The sequence below is a fragment of the Schistocerca serialis genome, chromosome 2 (assembly GCF_023864345.2).
Source record: "Schistocerca serialis cubense isolate TAMUIC-IGC-003099 chromosome 2, iqSchSeri2.2, whole genome shotgun sequence".
NCBI lineage: Eukaryota > Metazoa > Arthropoda > Insecta > Orthoptera > Acrididae > Schistocerca > Schistocerca serialis.
The window spans coordinates 513730722-513749988 of record NC_064639.1 but is presented as its reverse complement, the minus strand read 5'-3'; the positions used below and the strand labels follow the sequence as shown (position 1 = coordinate 513749988).

The window sequence follows — 19267 nt, the reverse complement described above, 5'->3', positions numbered from 1 at the left end:
ATGATTCACAGACTTTTCATGGCAATAAAATATTTTGCACTCAGCATTAACATAAAACATACTGGTTATATAAGTCAGAATTAATTAAAATCACAAAAATAAACAGTTTCAGCCTCAAGCTTTAGAAGTCAGTGAGTATTTTCTTTGATACTAAGAGGAAAAACAAAATTTTGGAAAGGTGTAGTGATGTAGTATATATTACTGAGGGACAGAAACTTCATTCTTAACTCAAGGTAAATAGTGAAGCACAAGCAAAATGGCAAGGATCAGAATTAACGACCTAACTGGGTACTCAACTTTTGTCTTAATTCTTCAATTCACAACTTGTGTCTTAATTCCTAATAATAGTAATTATTAGGAATTATTGCACTTCATTTCAAAGGCTTTTCTAAATTTTCCTTAGGATCACTTTCCTCAAATCAGTTATGTGGTCAGCAAATGATCACTACATGTGCAACAAATGATAATTCTTATTTTGCTATTATTAATATATGTTTCTTTCATTTTTGTCAGAGGTATCCAGGAAAAAAACAGTATGTAATAAAATGTGTCTCTATTTCCTTATTTTCAGAAATCTACTATTTATCTGCAGTGTGCACTGCTTACACTGTATGAAATGGTTATAAAGTGAATATTAAAATTATTCTGGTATATTAAATGTTTGATGAAGTTTTGGGAGTGCAGCTGGTTGTTGTTTCCTAAGAAGGAATTTATTTCTTCTGGGCAACTGTAAGGCATTTCATGTGAGCAGCCAAAGACTGACATGACTTCTGAAATTTTGAGAGGGTACTTTCTGAGAAGAATTGGACAACATATTACTTCCTACCACTTTTGTCTCACAAAATGACCACAATGAAAAAATGTGTGAAATTAGAGCTAATACCGAGGGTTACTGACAGTCATTCTTCCAACGTACCATTCTTGAGTGGAACAGAGGAGGGGGTCAGATAGTGGTACCAGAAGTACCCTTGCCACACAGCCGCAGGTGGCTTGTGGAGTATTGGTGAAGATACAGATGTAGACTGTAACTACAAGACTGACCACATGGGGAGCAGGCATGCCCTTGATGGCAGAAATGCGAAATTCTGCTGTACGTAGAGTTGCTGCTCAGTATGTCCATCATTGTACTCTGTCATTTATGTTGAGAGCAAATCATGGAAATAATGGGTTCTGTGCATTATTCAACTGATGGTCACCAGCCTGGTTAATAAATTAATTCATAGGAATAGGTAGTACGCCATGGAAACAGGCAAAAAGATGGTTAGTCGCCAATTGTTCTTGGATGTTCTGGTTAGACAGAATAAGTTATTCAGTTTATGATAAGCCTGCTCACATGGGTTTAAAATTACAGTCTTCAAGTGTCCTTCAACTGTCACAAAACGTGAATGCACTTAGGATACTTGCACATTTGGCACACACAATTTTTTACTCTGAGCTCACCCATCTAAAAGCACTCTTCAAGGAAAATTCATACTCCAGCTAGCAGATCAACAGGGCATTATAAGTTAAAAGAAGAAGAAGAAGGAGAAGAAGAAGAAGAAGAAGAAAAACCAGGAATTAGGTAAGGAGGATTGAACACCAACAAAATTCAGAGCTTTTCTTCATTTTGTTGGAAATGTCTCATTCAAAATAGGCAGTATGCTCTGGAAATTCCAAGTTTAAGTGGTTGGAGCAATCAACACAATTATGCAGATGTCCCTTAAAGTCATGTCCCTTGATGTGGCACAGAAGTATACCTCCACCAAAACCAGTTCACATGGCTAAAAACAGCAGCAGATTTAAGGACTGCTGTGGCCCACCTTGGCCTCACTTGTCTCAGCTCACTGATTCTCTCTGCTGTACTTATTTACAACAACTTTGCAATATTTGCCTGTTTTCTGGACACTGATTTGGACTTTGTTATTCCTACCCATCAACATTTGTCTTGCACATGGGCATGTCTATGTTCCTAATGTAAAGTGGACTCTATTCTCTATACAATGGCATGTAATACCTACCGTGAGTGCACTGAGAGAACAGTTTGTATAGAGTGCTCCTCAGTCTGACAAAGTCACAGTGTTCTCCAGCACTAATACTGAATTATTCAGTAATTCTCCAGAGTTATCCATACCTAGGGCCAGGACAGTGGTTGTCGATTGGGTAGCACATAGATACCATTATTTCCACAATTTCCTCTCAGCAAAGATGACAGCATACACAGAGTGTCATGGCAGGGCACACCCCATTAGGACATCTGATATTTGAAGTTTGAGCATCAAGGGCACTGCCTACTGGCAGTATGGCTGGTACCACATTTACAATCATGTCACAAAACGCATACGGCACACTAATATTTTGTGTGATGTGGACAGCCACAATCAGTATTCAATGGCTCACCCATTAATGTCTGGCAGGTGCCCAGAAAATAATGTTATGTGTTGTAGAAAATGATGACTGCCTACACTCCTGAATCATCATCATGCTTATAAAGGTTGCGTGTAATTTATCCAAGTAATTATATGACTCATTATTGTTATTTTTGGAGCAGAAACACCCACAATTCTCACGCCAAATTATCAGCGAGGTTAACTAGGCAATAACATTTAAATCTACACTAACACAGCAGTGGGTGCATATCTCATGTATGTCAATGTTGTTCATTTTTTGCTCTACACAAGGATTACAATGTTAATGTTCATGGAATATGGATGATGTTCTGGAGATCAGCAGGTTTAGATGTGATTGCCTCATTAATAGCATTCACAATCTGCCTTGAGAATGATTTGTGAGTTTGGGTGGGTGAGGGGAGAGGTGGCGGTGGATTCTGAAATACAAATTTTATATGATGTGATCAGATGGCTTCATCACTACCAGGAGCTTTGTAAATGACAATTTCTATTTTCAAATGCATTTTTACATACAACAATAAAAACCTGTCAGAATAACTAACCAAGCTAGCACCATCCAGGGACTGTATGTAGACTTTATAGTTGATAATCACACCATTAGGAAATCTGGGTGGCCGCCAAGAGATGAGGAGAGTTCTGGAGTCCATCACCAGTGCTTTTATATCATCTGGGGCACCAGGCACTGAAACAGAGCAACAGGAAACTTTGAGCTTTAAAGTAGCAAGTTTAAAAATTGTACAAACAAAGGCAGGTAAAGAGTGATGAATAATGAACTCAGAGCACTTTTGTGGATTAATTACTGACACCTATACAAACAAGTATTTCATTTTTTCTCATTGTTCAAACAGTCACACTGATATGACAAATTTCATAATATTCATTGTATATTGCTTCACATCATTCAGCTGAAGTTCTGTATTTTACTCAGAACCGTGTGACAGAGACAGTAACACATGTTATATGTGCAGCCAACTACAGAAGTACAAAAAATTATTTTTCACAGTAAATGAAGTGTATGACTATCTGCCTGTATTTTTTTTATTTCTGATTAACTAATATAGTGTAACTAGACAGATAAAAAAACTACTCACTAAGCAGCAGCAGGAGAAGACATACATAAAAGAAGGTTATACTTATGCAAGCTTTTGGAGTCAGTGGCTCCTTCTTCTGGCAGAAGGGTTAATGGGAAAGGAAGAGGGTTGAAAGAAAAGGACTGGAGAGGTTTATGAAATTGGGTAGATTTCAGAAGAGTCACCCAGAACCAGAACCAATATTTTCATTGGTTGACTCATACAAAATATGATTTAAAAATAATATGAAGAATATATTGTTAAGTATTTGTGCTGTGCAAACACTTCATAACATGATTCTGTACAGTCTATACCATGTACAAGTGTTACTGCTTATTTCTCTAACAGCAATATTCTTTTTATGTGGACATCAGCCGCACAGCACCACAATTCAATACTGTAGTTGCGAAAAGGGTACATTGTTCCAAAGTAAGCTATGTTTAATCTTTGGCTAAGAACTATCTTTGAGAGCTGGCTAAGGAGATATAAGCCACTACTAACTTCTCCATGTACAAAGTAATGTGGTTTTCCCTCCACAGATTTTCATATATGTACACACCCAGAAATTTATAGCTGCCAGTTTCTATTGCTGAGACATTACATACATTATTTACAATGGTATAGTGAGAGCTGCCTGTTTTAAAAGAAAATTACTGAGATTGGCAACAGTCATCTCAGGGCCCTAATTTTTTAAAGTATTTTGTTAATGACAAATTGACTCTTAGCTTGTGTCTCCTCTTCTTTGCCTGATGTTTGCTTGATAATTTTTCTTACATTTCATCAGCATGAATGGCTGGCATTGTCAAAGCTTTACACTCCACTGCTGGTGGTGGGCTGATGTCAGACTTGTGGCCGCAGATTATATATGTCTGGCATTATCATTACCACTGTGGTTCTCTCCTTACTACCTGCAAAGATCAGTTTCTATAGCACAGGAATCCAGAACACATGAGGCTTTCTTTTTTCTTGTTGAAGCTGTTGGCATGTTTGTGTATTTCTGTAGCTTCCCTGAAGAGGCAGGTGTGATGCTCTTATCTACAGCAAGAACTTCCATGTCAGCAAATTTCACTATGTGGTTAGTCTCAAACAGTGTATGCTCCACCAAGGCTGATTTCTCCACCTTCTCCAACATGCAATGCCACTTATGTTGGGTGATCATGGTACTGATTGACTGTCCAGTCATTCCAACAGACACTTTTCCACAGTTACAGTGTGTTCCCGACACTGCAAATGGATCCCTTATCTCCTTTGGTGATACGAAACATTTCTTGATTTTCTTCACTGGTTTATAAATAGTCTTTAACACTGTGACTGGACAGTATATGGCTGATTTGGTCCAATGGTCTGGGAGTGTATGACAGAAAGGCTGTACCTGACATTTCTATTTTGATGTGTTACTCGCCAAGTGTTCAGTTCTGTGGCACTTCTTATGTAAGTGATGGAGTACCCATAACTCCTCAGAATACTTTTCAGGTATTGCATTTCACATATGATATGCTGCAGCTCACATATTCACCTTGCTCATGTTATGAGCATATTAATCATGTCTCTTTTCTGGCTTGGGTGGTGATTTGTTGTCTGTGCAGGTATTGGTCGATGTAGGTTGGTTTACTATGCAACCTGTGTTTCAAGATTTCACCATCCCTCATGATCATCACACCTACAAAGGATAACTGTTGGTGATTGTCTACCTCCATGGTAAATTTTATGTTAGCATGGAGACTGTTAAAGTGTCTTAGGAAGTCACTGAGCTGTTCCTCACCATGGCTTCACACAACAAAGGAATTGTCGATGTATCTGTACCACAGATACAAGGTGCCAGGTCCAGTGTCTGTGGTTCAAAATGTTCCATGAAGAAGCTGACCACTACTGGACTAAGTAGATTGCTCATGGTGATACCTTCCAGCTGTTTGTACAATTTGCCATTACACATGGAATAGCTTATGGTGAGACTTGCCTGAAAGAGCTTGTTGGTGATGTCTTGTGGGGGAAATGGAACTGATATACTCCAGAGAATCACTGAATGGTACTTTGGTTAACAAAGAAACAACATCAAAGATAACTATGATGTCATTTGGTCCAAGTTTTTGTTTCTTCAACTTCTTAATGAAATACCCTGTGTCAGTCTTTCCCATGTGTGGTTGGAATAGAGAGGTGAAGTGTTACACAAGTTTATATGGGAGTGAGCCATGAGCACTAACAATCAGTCTTAATGGAACATTATTCCAGACAAAATGGTGGGGTTTCTGTGTTTCATGGGTTCCTCTGTATGTCCGTCAAGAGAAAAGATGTCTTCATTAACTGATTCACATTCTGTATGATCCGCTGGATCAGATCTGTGCTTAGTTTTTGATACATTGTCAGATCTAGTAGATCTGTGTCTTCTGCTCATAGTCTTCAGTCTTGATTATGGTGGCTGCAATTCCCTTATTGGCAGGCAATAGAATATACTCTTGTCAGTATTAAGACTCTTGACAGCTTGTAATTTTTCTTTCTTTAGGTTTGCAAGTTGGGGGTTTTGCTTGACGCGGTATCCTGATAGTTTCAGTACATATTTCCTCAGCCCTTTCACATGAGGTTCTGAATGGCCACTTTACTATTAACAGTGATATCCTCCATAGGTACAGTTCTCAGGATGATAGTGAAATTTCCTCATTTTGAAGGACAGACTGTTCCTCTTTGGTCAGTTGTCATTCACTGAGGTTAACCACTGTGCCTGATTTGTCAGGAACTGCCTTGTCACTCTGCTTCCTGCATCTTACATACTTTTTCTTCTACCATTCACTGCAACTGTTTAGTTCAGTCTGCATGCTCCTCTGAGTGATGCTGTCAATTTAGTCCCAGCTGTCTCGATGCATCTTGCTAGTTAGTTGGTAGAAAATGTCCAAAGCTTCTTCATCTGTTCTCACCAGGTATCTCCATGTTGCATAAATTAGCTCGTGAAGAAAAGCTCAGTCTATTCTGGAGTAGATACAATGTGCTTGGATGGTTGTGATGGTGCTTACATTTCAAGAACTTTGGTGTTGCTCCTTCATCCTGCTACCATGACAGAAAGGCAAGAGAGAACATAAATCAAGCTTTCTTCTCTAGTTGTTGGTCCAGGCATCAGTACAATCTGCAGATATCATTCTCTTAGAGGCATAGTAAAAACTTGTTACAGCTTTTGTGACCTCTTGTTGATCAACTGCCTATTGGCTTCAGTGTCAGGTTCTTTGGCTGATGTTTGATAATTTTTCTGACATTTGGTCACCTCAACTGGCTGGAATTGTCAAAGCTTCACCCTACATTGCTGGTGAAGGACTCGAGTTTAGCTTGCAGCTGCAGATTATATGTACCTGGCACGCCAACATCCAAGGGCTTTACCATGGGAATTACCACTGTGATTCTCACCTTGCTGCCTGCAAAGGTCATTCACTGCAGAACAGGAAGCCAGACTACATTTACCTTGAGGCTTTCTTCTTTCTTGATGAAGCTATTGTGATGTTTGTGTGTTTTTATAACCTTCCTGAACAAGTGGGCGTGATAGCTCTTCTCTATAATAAGAACTTCCGTGTCAGTGAATTTCAAAATGTGGCTTGTCTCACACAATGCATGCTCCACCATGACCAATTTCTCCACCTGCTCAACCTGCAATGTCACTTATGTTAGGTGATCCTGGTACTGACAGATTGCCCAGTTATTATAACACAGACTTTTGCCCATGTACATGATATACAATAAATTCCTGACATTGCAAGTTGTTCCATTTTCTACTTTTCCAATCTCAGACACTCTTTGATTTTCTTTGCTGATTTATAAATAATCTATATGCTGTGCTTGTATGATATTCAGCTGAGTCTATTCATCAGTCTGGGAATGTGTGGCAGAAAGACAGTACTAACACTTCTTTTTCAAATGTGTCACTTGCTAAGTGTTTAATTCTGTGACACTTCTCATGTAAGTTGTGAAACACCCATTACTCATCAAATTGGTCATGGTGAGACTTGCACAAAAGAGCTTGGTGATGTTGTGTGGGCAAATGGAACTGATAAACTCCAGAGAATCACTGAGTGAAGCAGCGCAGTGGTTGAGTTCATTCTGCATGCTCCTGTGAGTGATGCTGTCAGTCTTGTTCCAGCTGTTTCAATCTATGCTGCTGCTTAGTTGATAGCAATTGTCCAATGAACAGCTGAAAGGCATCATCATGGGTAGTCCACTAAGTCCAGGGCTGACCGAGTTCTACAAGGAATATTTCAAAGCACAGGCACTGGACTTGGCACCATGTAAACATAAAGCATGGTACAGATACCGTATTTACTCGAATCTAAGCCACACTCGAATCTAAGTCGCACCTGAAAACTGAGACTCGAAATCAAGGGAAAAAAAAAATCCTGAATCTAAGCTGCATCTGAAATCTGAGACTCGAAATTCAAGGGGAGAGAAAAGTTTTAGGCCGCACCTACAAATCGAAACATAGCTGGTCCATTGTAATATGGGACACAATTTAGGTTGAATGAATGACAATACAGCTACAGTAATTTGGTTCAAGTAGTAAGCTTAGCAATTAAGCTTTACCAAGTAGCCATTGATATGCATCAGGCACTACATCCATATTTATACAGGTACCCTTCCTTTTTCACGTGCTTCATCTGGTTTGAATTGATTGCTTATTTTTCTTTGATCTGATAAGTGCCGTTCTCTTTGTTATAGGTGTTTACGTCACTCTAGGCTGAATATGCATTACTGTACTGTGTCATGCACTGTTTGTCGCATTCTGATAATGAGTGTTTATGGCCTGTTGCCGCTCGCAGCATGGCTTGCTTTTGTGCACGCTACTGCCGCTTACAATTAAAAAAAAAAAAAAAAAAAAAGAGAGAGAGAGAGAGAGAGAGAGAGGAATCGTCTCATTAGCGAAACAATGGCAAGAGACTGCTATTTGTTGTTATTAACAATGATCAACAAGAACCAAATAATAGACTGCGTATGACAGAAGATGTTCTGAATGAGAGTTTAGCGAAAATTTTCTCTGTTTGAAAATCTTTGCAGACACCTCTTTAGTACATAACATTCTGCAAAGAAATTAGAGTCACCTTAGATTTAATAATCTAGTCAATTGCCGTGCTTCATTTCTGTCTGTATCACTATTAGGCATAAGAATAATACGAATATAAACATGAGTGGTATGTATATTCTTCCGCGTTTGCTGCTGTCTCACTCTAGTTTCGTAGTTTATTAGGCATACAGGATTTAAATGAGATAGCAGCAAACACAAAACAATACATGGCAAAAAGTTTATATTCATATTATTCTTATGGTGAAGTGAGTACTGCATGTGATTCACAATTCATAAAAGTTCCTATTAGCAACTATCCCTTCTCACAGGTAGAAAAAGTTCAGAACGTAGAGTTGGCCGTATTGACAAACATCCCAAACAGTCTTGCCAGTCGGATTTTCATAGTACATTGAAATGCTGCTACATTGGAAGATGAACAATATGGAATTTGTATTTACTTTGTTGGATAGTGTATGAAAATGCACTGTTCGAAACTCTGGGCGGAGAAAAATTCTCGTCTTCCACCATTTTTGTTTTTAATTTATTTACTGATGCAGAGGTTTTGGCATCAGTATTTATCTTTGTGCCTGCAATGCATGCCTGTGAAGCGCTACATATATTCGACAGCAGAAGTTAGTTGTAGCGGCACCTACCAACATTTTTCAGAACTTCCGCTTACTTTGCACTCGATTCTAAGCCACAGGCAGTTTTTTGGATTACAAAAACTGGAAAAAAACTGCAGCTTAGATTCAAGTAAATATGGTATGTCAACAATAACTTAGTTGTTTATAGCCATGGTAAGAGATCTCTCAGTGACTTCCTAAGACACCTGAACAACATCCAAGGCAACATAAACGTTACCGTGGAGGTAGAAAAGGATCAGCAGCTACCCTTTCTGGGTGTGCTGGTCATGAAGAATGGTGGATACCTGGAACACAGTGTGTATCAAAAACCATCACATATGGAACAATATCTGCACAAATTATCAAATCACCACCCAAGACAGACGAGAGGCTTGATTACTATGCTCATGCCAGGAGCAGGACAAATATATGAGCTGCTGTACTTCTGACACAAGATGCAACACCTGGAAAGTGTTCTATGGAGCAATGGGTGTTTCACCATTTACATAATAAATGTCATAGAATCAAACACTTGGAAAAGTAACACATCAGAAAAAGAAATGTCGGGTTCAGCCCTTCTGCTATAAATTCCCAGAGTGATGGACAGAAATGGCTGTGTACTGTGCAAACACAGCATAAAGACTATTCATAAACAGACAAGGAAGACCAAAGAGTGTCTCAGATTGGCAAATGAGAAATGGGACCCATTTGCAATATTGGGAATATACAGTATACCATGCACATGTGGGAAAGCTGGAATGACTGGACAATCAGTCAACACCATGATCACCTAACACAACTGGCATTGCTGGTTGGGGCAGGTGGAGAATCAGCTTTGGTGGAGCATGTGGTGTGTGTCCTTATTGTAGAGAAGAACTACACCTGCTTGTTCAGGGAAGCCATAGAAATACACAAACATGATAATAGCTTCAACATGAAAGAAGAATGCCTCATTGTGAATGGATCCCGGATTCCCATGCCTTAGTAAATGTGGAAAAGCCCTTGGACATTGGTGCACCATGTACATACAACCAGTGGTTGCAAGCTCGACTCCTGTCCATTGCCAGCAATGGAGGGTGAAGCTTTGAAAATGCCAGCAACTTGTGCTGATGAAAAATCAGAAAAATTATCAAACAAACTTCTGTCAAAAAACCTGAGACAGAAGCCAACAGGCAGTTTGTCAACAACTGGCAGTGAAAGTCTGAACAATTATGTAGTTTGTTAATTCTGTGGCCCTACTAGTAGTGAAAGATTCTAGTTCCTTATATTCTTTCTCATAGAATAAATCTGGGATGTCATGTGCTTAGCTTATAATATGGGAATTAACAGGTTGTGCAGTGCTGTTAATATACACGAGAAAGAGATCAAGGATTGAGCCCTGAGATATATCTTGTGCAGAAATCATCTTGCATACTTGATGTTTAATGAGATACATGGAACAGACAAGATACTCACAAAAACCAAATGTTGTATTCTGGAAAGTCAAGTATTATTTTGATGTGATAAATATAATGGAACTTGAAGTCTGCTGACAGATTAAAACTGCATGTCTGATTGGGATTCAGACATGGAAGATGCCTCCTAGGAGCAATTTTCTTACTGACTGAGCCATCTAGTCATGACTCACAACCTGCCTTCATAGCTTGACTTCTGCCTGTGGCTCTCTCTTGTTTTCAAAACTTAATTGTCTGCAGAAGGCAGGGTTACAGATTTCTGTTCTGATCTGTCACACAATTTTAACCCGCCCAGGGGTTTCAAAACAATTAACACTTCACTACAGAGTGAAAAACTCATACTAGATTTACTAAAATTCTCTTTAATTTTTTGAATTTTCTACATCAATAGCTTTCTTTTATGGTTTCCAGGAAGGCTGGCTGGTGTTTTATTTTGGAATTCCATTTTTTTTTTTTGCACTTGCTTAGCCACATACATAACACTACAGCATCTGTTGCTAATAAAACATGTAACAAAGTTATGACCAAGCCTACATTTGATTACACTGTGCTCCCAGTTTTCATAATTTTTAGTACCTTCATTATTTTCCAACTATTCAAGTGTAATGAAAATAAATAACAAGAAAAGCAAGTCATAAAGTATAATGATATCTGTTACAAAACAGGAAATTCACAAAGTGAAAAATACTCTTTGAGTATATCTACACATCTTTTATCTGCATGTGATTGTCTTCATTGGTACCATTCTGGAATTTCCAGTGTCATAATATGTTCTTTTTATATTTACTTGTCAATATTTTACACTGGCAAGCAAGTGTGTGTGGTAAAAACCAAGGGATTCAAAGAAAAATAAATGCATTCAGATTTAGAGGTATATACCAAAAAGTTTCTATTAAGTTAACACATACACCCATGCCCACCCACACACCCTCACCTCAAAATGATTACCTCACCACAGAAGAAGAATATGATTTTTGTGTGTGTGTGTGTGTGTGTGTGTGTGTGTGTGTGTGTGTGTAAACAGTTAACAGTAAGTAAAGTAAGTACGTAAAAAAAACCAAATATGCTTTAAAATTATTCCGTAAATGATCTGTAACACAAAAGAAGCATGAGGCATATAATGGGCATCTGCAAAATTCTTTTTCCATTCAGAAATGAATGTGTATGTGACTAACATGTTGCATACCATCCTCTTGAGTCCTACAGAAGATGGGCTTGCTAGGAACACCATCTCCTTTCCTTGTATAAGCCTTCACCTCAATGCTGTAGTTGCAGTATCGTTGTAAACCAAAAATTTCCAGTTTCTGGACCTGTGTAGTTTGCTCTGATGGAGTTGAAATATCTAAAACACAAGCAATGTTACATTTCATCAAACAGAATGTGATGTAACTGCGTTACGTTTATAACTGTAAGCTATTATAATAACACACATTGCTCATCTTTTTGGGCTGACTAATATAATTTTAATTCTGTGAGTTTGAATGTTAATGGTTGTGAAAACAATATCTGTCAATCTTAATTCCAATGTACAATATTTTGTATTACAATTTATTCTTTCATTCCTTTTCTGAATCAGAAAATAATGAAAACATTTTCATTGTAACTAATTACAGCTTGCATCTAGTTATTCATTATTCATGTTTCATCAACATGCTTCAGTGAAATATGTACAAGTATAACAACAGCAAAAACCATAAAAATTCCAATACAAAATCACACAAAATTTTTGAATAATATTAACACAGAAGATTTCATGAATTCAAAACATATACTTTCTTTTCTTGGTAATCAGCTATAGTTTTAGTAAACCTTTTCTTTAAGACCTTGGGACTAAATTACTGCCCCTCTTCAGAAAGGATGAAACTGAAATATAAAAAATGATAGGCCACTCTCTCTACTTTCATGCTTTGCCCAAATAATTGGAACTACTGTGAAAGATATACTTATGCACTGTTTAAATAAATACAACCTGCTTTCCAATCACCAGTCCAGTTGCCTATCTCACAAAACACGTCCTAGAAGCATTGGATAGAAGGGGGGGGGGGGGGGGGGGAGGAACACAGAAAAGGTATATTCCTAAAGCATTTTACACAGTCCACCATAAAAGACTGTTAAACATGCTGGTAATAAGGGGGTGGTACAAAGGGGTTCCCATCATATCAAGAAAATAGAGTACAGTTGACTGAAATTACACGTGCATCAAGTAGCTCTAAATATATTGAAAAACATACACACACAGTCATACTGTGTGCCTGGGTGAGTCGGTAGCTCTGCATGGCTTGAGTGCATGGTTGCAAACACAGAGCTGCAATGATGTAGCCCACAGTGCTAGTTTCATTTGGTGAGGCATGCAGATGTTTAATTTTTTAGGTGTAGAATTTGGTGATTTTTATCGTTCCTTGTAGTTAAAAAAATTGTTGCTGAAGGCATGAATATATTTTACTAGACACGGCAGGGATATTTACTGACCACGAGTTGCAATAAGGGTGTAGTCCATTGTCATGCTGGTGATTTTTAAAACTACAGTGGAATTAAATAAAGTCCTGCTCATGCACTCAGTTGTAGATCATCATATACATACACGCATACCACATGGTAGGGGACTGGGTGTTGTGTGTCCTTCATCTATCATTTTCATCATCATTCACACAAAAGTCCCCGATGTGGTGTCAACTAAAAAGACTTGCAATATGGCGCCCGAACCCCAAAGGAGATATTCCGGCCAATAAATGCCATATGATCATTTCATTTCATTTCATTTGTGCTAGGACCAACATAGTTCCCAATTTACATTAATGATTTCCCACAAAATATCAAGCTTGGGCAAACAACATTGACTCTAATGTACTGATCGGTGCCAAGTCACCAGAAGCACTAAGAGAGAGAGAGCTGAATAAACACTTAGCAGTGTATGTTAGTGGGCAATAAACAACAAAGTCACAATTACCAATAACATAGAGAAAACAAGCACTATGAATGTCCGCATGAACAAAATACCAAATTACCATGGCCTGAAAAAAAGAAATAAAGAATTCATACAATGTATGAAAGCACAAAACTTCTTGGAATGTATACTGACTGCCAATTAAAGTTGGTAGAGCAGGTAAAAACTTAGTAATGGAATCTCTGCAGCATGCTATGCACTTCGAACCGAATGTGACATTTCATGATCAGTATATTTTGCTTATATTCATTTTGTTATTAGTTGCAGGTTAATATTTTGGGGAGTGAATAGGAAAAATATTCAAGCCATATTCAGACTGCAGAAAAAGTCAATACATATAATGACATTAACACTTCAGTGACACTACATGAGAATTATGTATAAAATGAGCTGTAGTTAGAGGAGAGAGAGAGAGACCATCCTTAGCCTAGCAGCTAAAACTTACTGGAAGATATGGTTTAATGCAGGATGGCACTCCATCCCATATTGCTACATGTGTGAAGGATCTGTTGCACACATTGTTTGGTGCAAGTGCATAATGATCTGCCATGTCCATCAGGCTTGGCCTCACATGTCCCCGTACCTTAATTTGTATGATTATTGGTTGTGGGGTTAACCAAAGTCACAAGTCTATCACACTCATCTGACCTAATTAAGGATGTTAAAGACAATACTGGTATGCTGTACAGCGCTGTTCACAACATTGTCCCTCCAATACAGGTATTGTTGATGAATGATGGTTGACATATTGACCATTTGTTATAAAGAACACAGTTTTGGCTAAAAATCAATTTTTATGCTAATTATCATTTTGTATCATATAAAGCGCATCTGTTGGTCATTTTGTGCAGTTTTTTGTGGTTCCAATAAAACCTCATGTCATTTGAAACATGTGTGTCAGTTTTTACCTCTATACCTATATTATTTGGTGAAGTACTGAATTTTCAAATGTTAATGGACTTTCAGGTCACCCAGTATGTAGAATATAGCCTGCCTGGTTAGCCGTGCAATCTAACACACTGCTTCCCAGGCAGTAAGGCGTGCTGGTCCCCGGCACGAATCTGCCTGGCAGGTTAGTGTCGAGGTTCGATGTGCCAGCCAGTCTATGGATGGTTTTTAAGGTGGTTTTCCATCTGCCTTGGCGAATGCAGGATGGTTTCCCTTATTCTGCTTCAGTTACACTATGTCAGTGACTGCTGCGCAAACACTGTCTCCACATACGCGTGCACCATAATTACTCTACCCTGCAAACATTTGGGGTTTCACTCATCTGGTTGGGTATGAGATGAGGGAGGGGGGGTGGGAGTGGGGGGAGGGGTTGTCCACAGGGGGCCAAACCACACAGTAACCCTGGGTTCGGTGTGGGGCAGCGGTGGGGTGAGTGGACTGCTGTAGTCTGTTGTGAGGTTGCGAACCACTGAGGGCTACAACAGGGACGAAGCCTCTCCGCCACTTCTAGGTCCCCAGTTAAATATAGTACAATACAATACAATGTAGAATATATAGCGCATATATATACTAACTACTAATGTAATTAGATTAAAAGAAAATTCATTATCAGTTACCATGTATGAAATTAACTTTGAGCTGTTAATTTTTCAATGTTTTGAATGGTAAAATCCATAAAATGTAAATTGTTTCACAGATTAACAAAGAAATCACTCAATCACAAAAAACTGTATACACCATATAACTAGCACCAAACTGAACATAGCCCAAAAAGTCTTTGTATATTAGGCTGCTCCGGACTCATACAAGGAATTCCTGTGCTAATTATAGATGTTCAGCCTCAGGCTGAACTTTTACCATCCCATGTATAACAAACTGAAAACTTGAACAATAAAAATTTGTAACTGAGCTTGTTCAGTTTGAGATGGGTATTCCTTTTTTTTACTTGATGTTTTGGCTTAGAGCACTGTGATCATGAAATGAAGAAACAACAGCCATAACAGAGGTTTGATGAAATTCCCTGACTACTAAAATAATGGGAGCAAAAACTATAACTTGGCACTCAATATAATATAATACTTCTGTAACTTCAACCATGGCAAAATGTACTCATTCATCTTCATGGAGTTCCATATTAATTTTAACAAACACTTTCTTTTTATTCTAACCATGTTTGACTGCACGTTCATTTAAGAACTTCTGGTAATTTGAATAGCTTTTCAGAAAATAGTTGTCTTCTACCTGTATTAATTTTTACACACACTATTTCATTCTGATCAGGGGCACCCATTCTACAACTTTTAAAATGTTAGTAGCTTCTCAGTTAATAGGTGACCATAGTTTTTTAAAATGATTGCAGTTGGGATTTAATTCTAATAGATAAGTGTGTAGTACATTTAATTAATAGGAAATATAAAAGCAAGATATTTGTCAGCAAAATGTCTGACTGTTTGCACATGTGAAATTTTCTTTTAACGGTGTCGAAATGAATTTTTTTCCAGTCACAGATTAATGTGTTACATACTAACATGAATTTTGCCATTACCATTATAACAGAGTGTGTAGTTTAACAGTGCTTAGCCACATGGAGCTAGTTAGAGCATCATCTGCAGCAAGAAACTATAATCACTGTATTGTATTACAGTCATTCAAGTTGGGTTGTGTAGGGTTTGAAAATCACAAGCCTCTGCCATTACTTCATACTCAAATTACTATCTGTCCACTCATTCAGTGAGTCCCGTAGCTCCCAACAAGAAATATACGGTAACTTTCAAGTATGTGGCACATATGGAAATACGCATTGACAAATGGTTAGCAAATCAAAGAAAAGTATTTAAAGAGCTTTGTCTCAGCATGCATAACACCACTCCTAAACTTGCGTGCAATGTCTATATGAAAATCATTTTTGTGTGGTGTATTGTGATTGTACAGAGCATGGTTCAACTGAAATTTATTTTTATTATCAGTAAAAAAAGTCATTAAGGAAGAAATGCTCTGGTAAATGAATGTAAGTTAGATAAATCTCTGTAAACTGTGCTCTTGTCTAATTAACATAACATTCTTCTGATTGATGTGAGAGTTAATGCTTTCCTGGCATATATATTGTTCCACAAAATTTTGGGAAAACTGCTGGGTGTTTGTAACTTTCTGCCACAATATTTGGGGGCAAAGTCTTCTGGCCATCTTCAGGTAATAATGGCAAAAATGCACTGAGCTCTGGTATTTAAAGCCCCACCAGCACACACGTGGTGGATTCACTTGGTGTTGCATGTGCGGTACTTAAGTGTGTTCATTCTGTTGCACCACATGCCCTCTGTTGTGAAAACTTGTTGCATCGATATCAATTCGATTGTCTTCCTGTGGCTCCATCACAGAACTATGTGAGCTACAGAGGACGTGAAGTTTTTCAATGATTGGATTCCATGCCGAATTCAATTGAAAACCGGTGTCTCAATTAATAAGAGACTCACTGTCAGACAGTCGTATTTCCATGGTTTCATTAATAATAGAACTCCAAAAGTTAGATGTATGGGCCACAATTTTTGCCTCACTGTAATTCATGACATGACCAGTGGAAATACAGTGTTCAGGAATGGCAGACTTACAAGGCAGAAGGAGGTGAATATGCCACTGATGTTCTACAATGCAATCCTGCACAATATGCATCATTTGCCCTACATAAGATTTGCCACGTTCACATGGAATCCTGTAAACACCTGCATATTAACATGGATTCCGCAATGTTAGTGGTAAAAGATGACCAGATGCCCTTTCTATCACCACCCATCCCCTCCACCCTTCCCCATCAGGATAGAATTTATGCACCCCATCTGTCTGTGTCAAGTGTTATCCAAATGAAAGTTTGAGAACTTTTTCAAATTGTTTATGAACTATCTAACTGAAGCAGGATGTGGGTGCCAGCCCAATATTCACCTAGTTGGGTGTGGGAAACTATCTAAAAACCACAATCAGGCTGGCCAGCAATGTGCAATAATCTGCTCCTTATGAGATTTGAGGAGGTGTGCAGGCACCACATCAAATCCCCTCGGTAAATTAATGATTAGGGCTGGCATGCTGGCCAGCCTGAACGTGGTTTTTAGATAGTCTCCCACACCCAACTAGGTGAATATTGGGCTGGTAACTGCGTCCTGCTTCAGTAAGACAATTCATAAACAATTTGAAAAAGTTCTCACACTTTCATTTGGATAACACTTGACACAGACAGATGGGGTGCATAAATTCCATCCTAGTGGGGAAGGGTGGAGGGGATGGGTGGTAATAGAAAGGGTATCTGGTCATCTTCTACCACTAACATTGCAAAATCCATGTTAATATGTTGACATTGTGGAGGTAAATAAGGCCAGGAAAAAGAAGAAATACCTTCCCATTTTCACTGTATGTTGCATATACATGTTTTGTCAGCACTCTAGAATGAACAACTTCAGCTATAATTCTTTTACCGATCATTTTATTTTATTTTATGCCCTCATGTCAAACTGAAATTAAAATTTTACCTGCTCTTTTATGTCTGGAGTAACATTAAATCTGTTTTCTTTTTCTAGGAAACTACCCCTTAAGAAAGAGAATTAGTTCCAGATATAACAAAAAGTGATAATCGGCATATGAACAGTATAAATACAAGTTAAACAAAACATGCTGACAACAAAAAAACAACATTGTAAAGCTTATATAGTATTCACATACCATCCCATTCCATTACAGTTCTATAAGTGACTCTGTAACCAAGGAGAACCCCATTTATGTCAGATATTTGAGGGGAAGACCAAACTACCAAAATGCTCTGTGATGATAAGGCTGTGCAGTGGACTTCTGAAGGTGGAGATCCTGGAACTGCAAAGTTTATTCTTCTTAACTGAAAGCACATTCTTATTAATTTAAAAATTAATATATTACTATCAATATGACATACAAAAAAGAAATGAATGATACAACAATCGTAATTACTATGGCAATTATACTATTTTCTAAATCATTTCAATTCTCATCAATCATTGTCATTGTACATCAAAAAAATATTTTCTGTATTGCTTGTCAGGATTTTTGAAAAAATCATAACTGGTACTATTTAACAAGAAAGTAGGTAATGCCTGCAACACTTGTTAGTGTAGAAATACAACAACCAATGTGATTTATGGCACTTGCAGCACTAATGCCTGTTCCTGGATAATCAAGCACTATGTGGGAATGTGACAGAAATAGTGGCTGAATAGGATATGAATGTCATGACAAATGTTTTTAAGTCCACATTCAAGAGAAATGCACAAACAGTATATGAATGAACATTTGTTATTGGTTCAGGTATCATACTGACTATGATTTGGGTATTGAAGTAGCAACAGTGGGAGGGCTGAAAAGTGTGTCAGTTGCAGACAAATCACAGTCTGAGATATGTTATGCAGTGACTTTGCTAAAACATAGAAAAATGTGTGAATGTACAATAATGCAACTGATGTTTGGCACACATTTTATTTGAGAGACAATGTCATTTCTACACACAGGGCTGTTTAAAATAAGAAGGCTGATTCCCACAGATGATCTGAAACTAGGACATCTTGCAGCAGCAAATACGTATATGAAAACTTTGATGCTGCAGTGGAAGACACCTGCACATTGAATTTTTAGCAGATGAGAAGTCCCAAAAGACCTGACTGCTGCAGCTCACTAAACTGTGATTCAATATTATGGCTTACTACCCAACCTACTGGGTGTCACACTTAATATGGAAAATCAGAAAAGTAAGCTGCTTGCTGCAGTCACTACAGATGTCTACTGTAGTGGTAACACCGC

The 19267-nt window shown here is 38.1% G+C and overlaps 1 protein-coding gene across 1 annotated transcript in view; it reads right to left on the bottom strand.

Annotated features, from left to right (window-relative positions):
- The window catches only part of LOC126456165 (Down syndrome cell adhesion molecule-like protein Dscam2), a 358605-nt gene that overhangs the window by 149710 nt on the left and 189628 nt on the right, over positions 1-19267 (bottom strand). Inside the window, exons 10-12 of the mRNA XM_050091919.1 lie at positions 18164-18310; positions 11753-11908; positions 2930-3069 (exon numbers count right to left, since the gene is read on the bottom strand). Of these exons, the coding sequence (XP_049947876.1) occupies positions 2930-3069; positions 11753-11908; positions 18164-18310 (443 nt within the window). The remainder of the gene's footprint in view (positions 1-2929; positions 3070-11752; positions 11909-18163; positions 18311-19267) is intronic.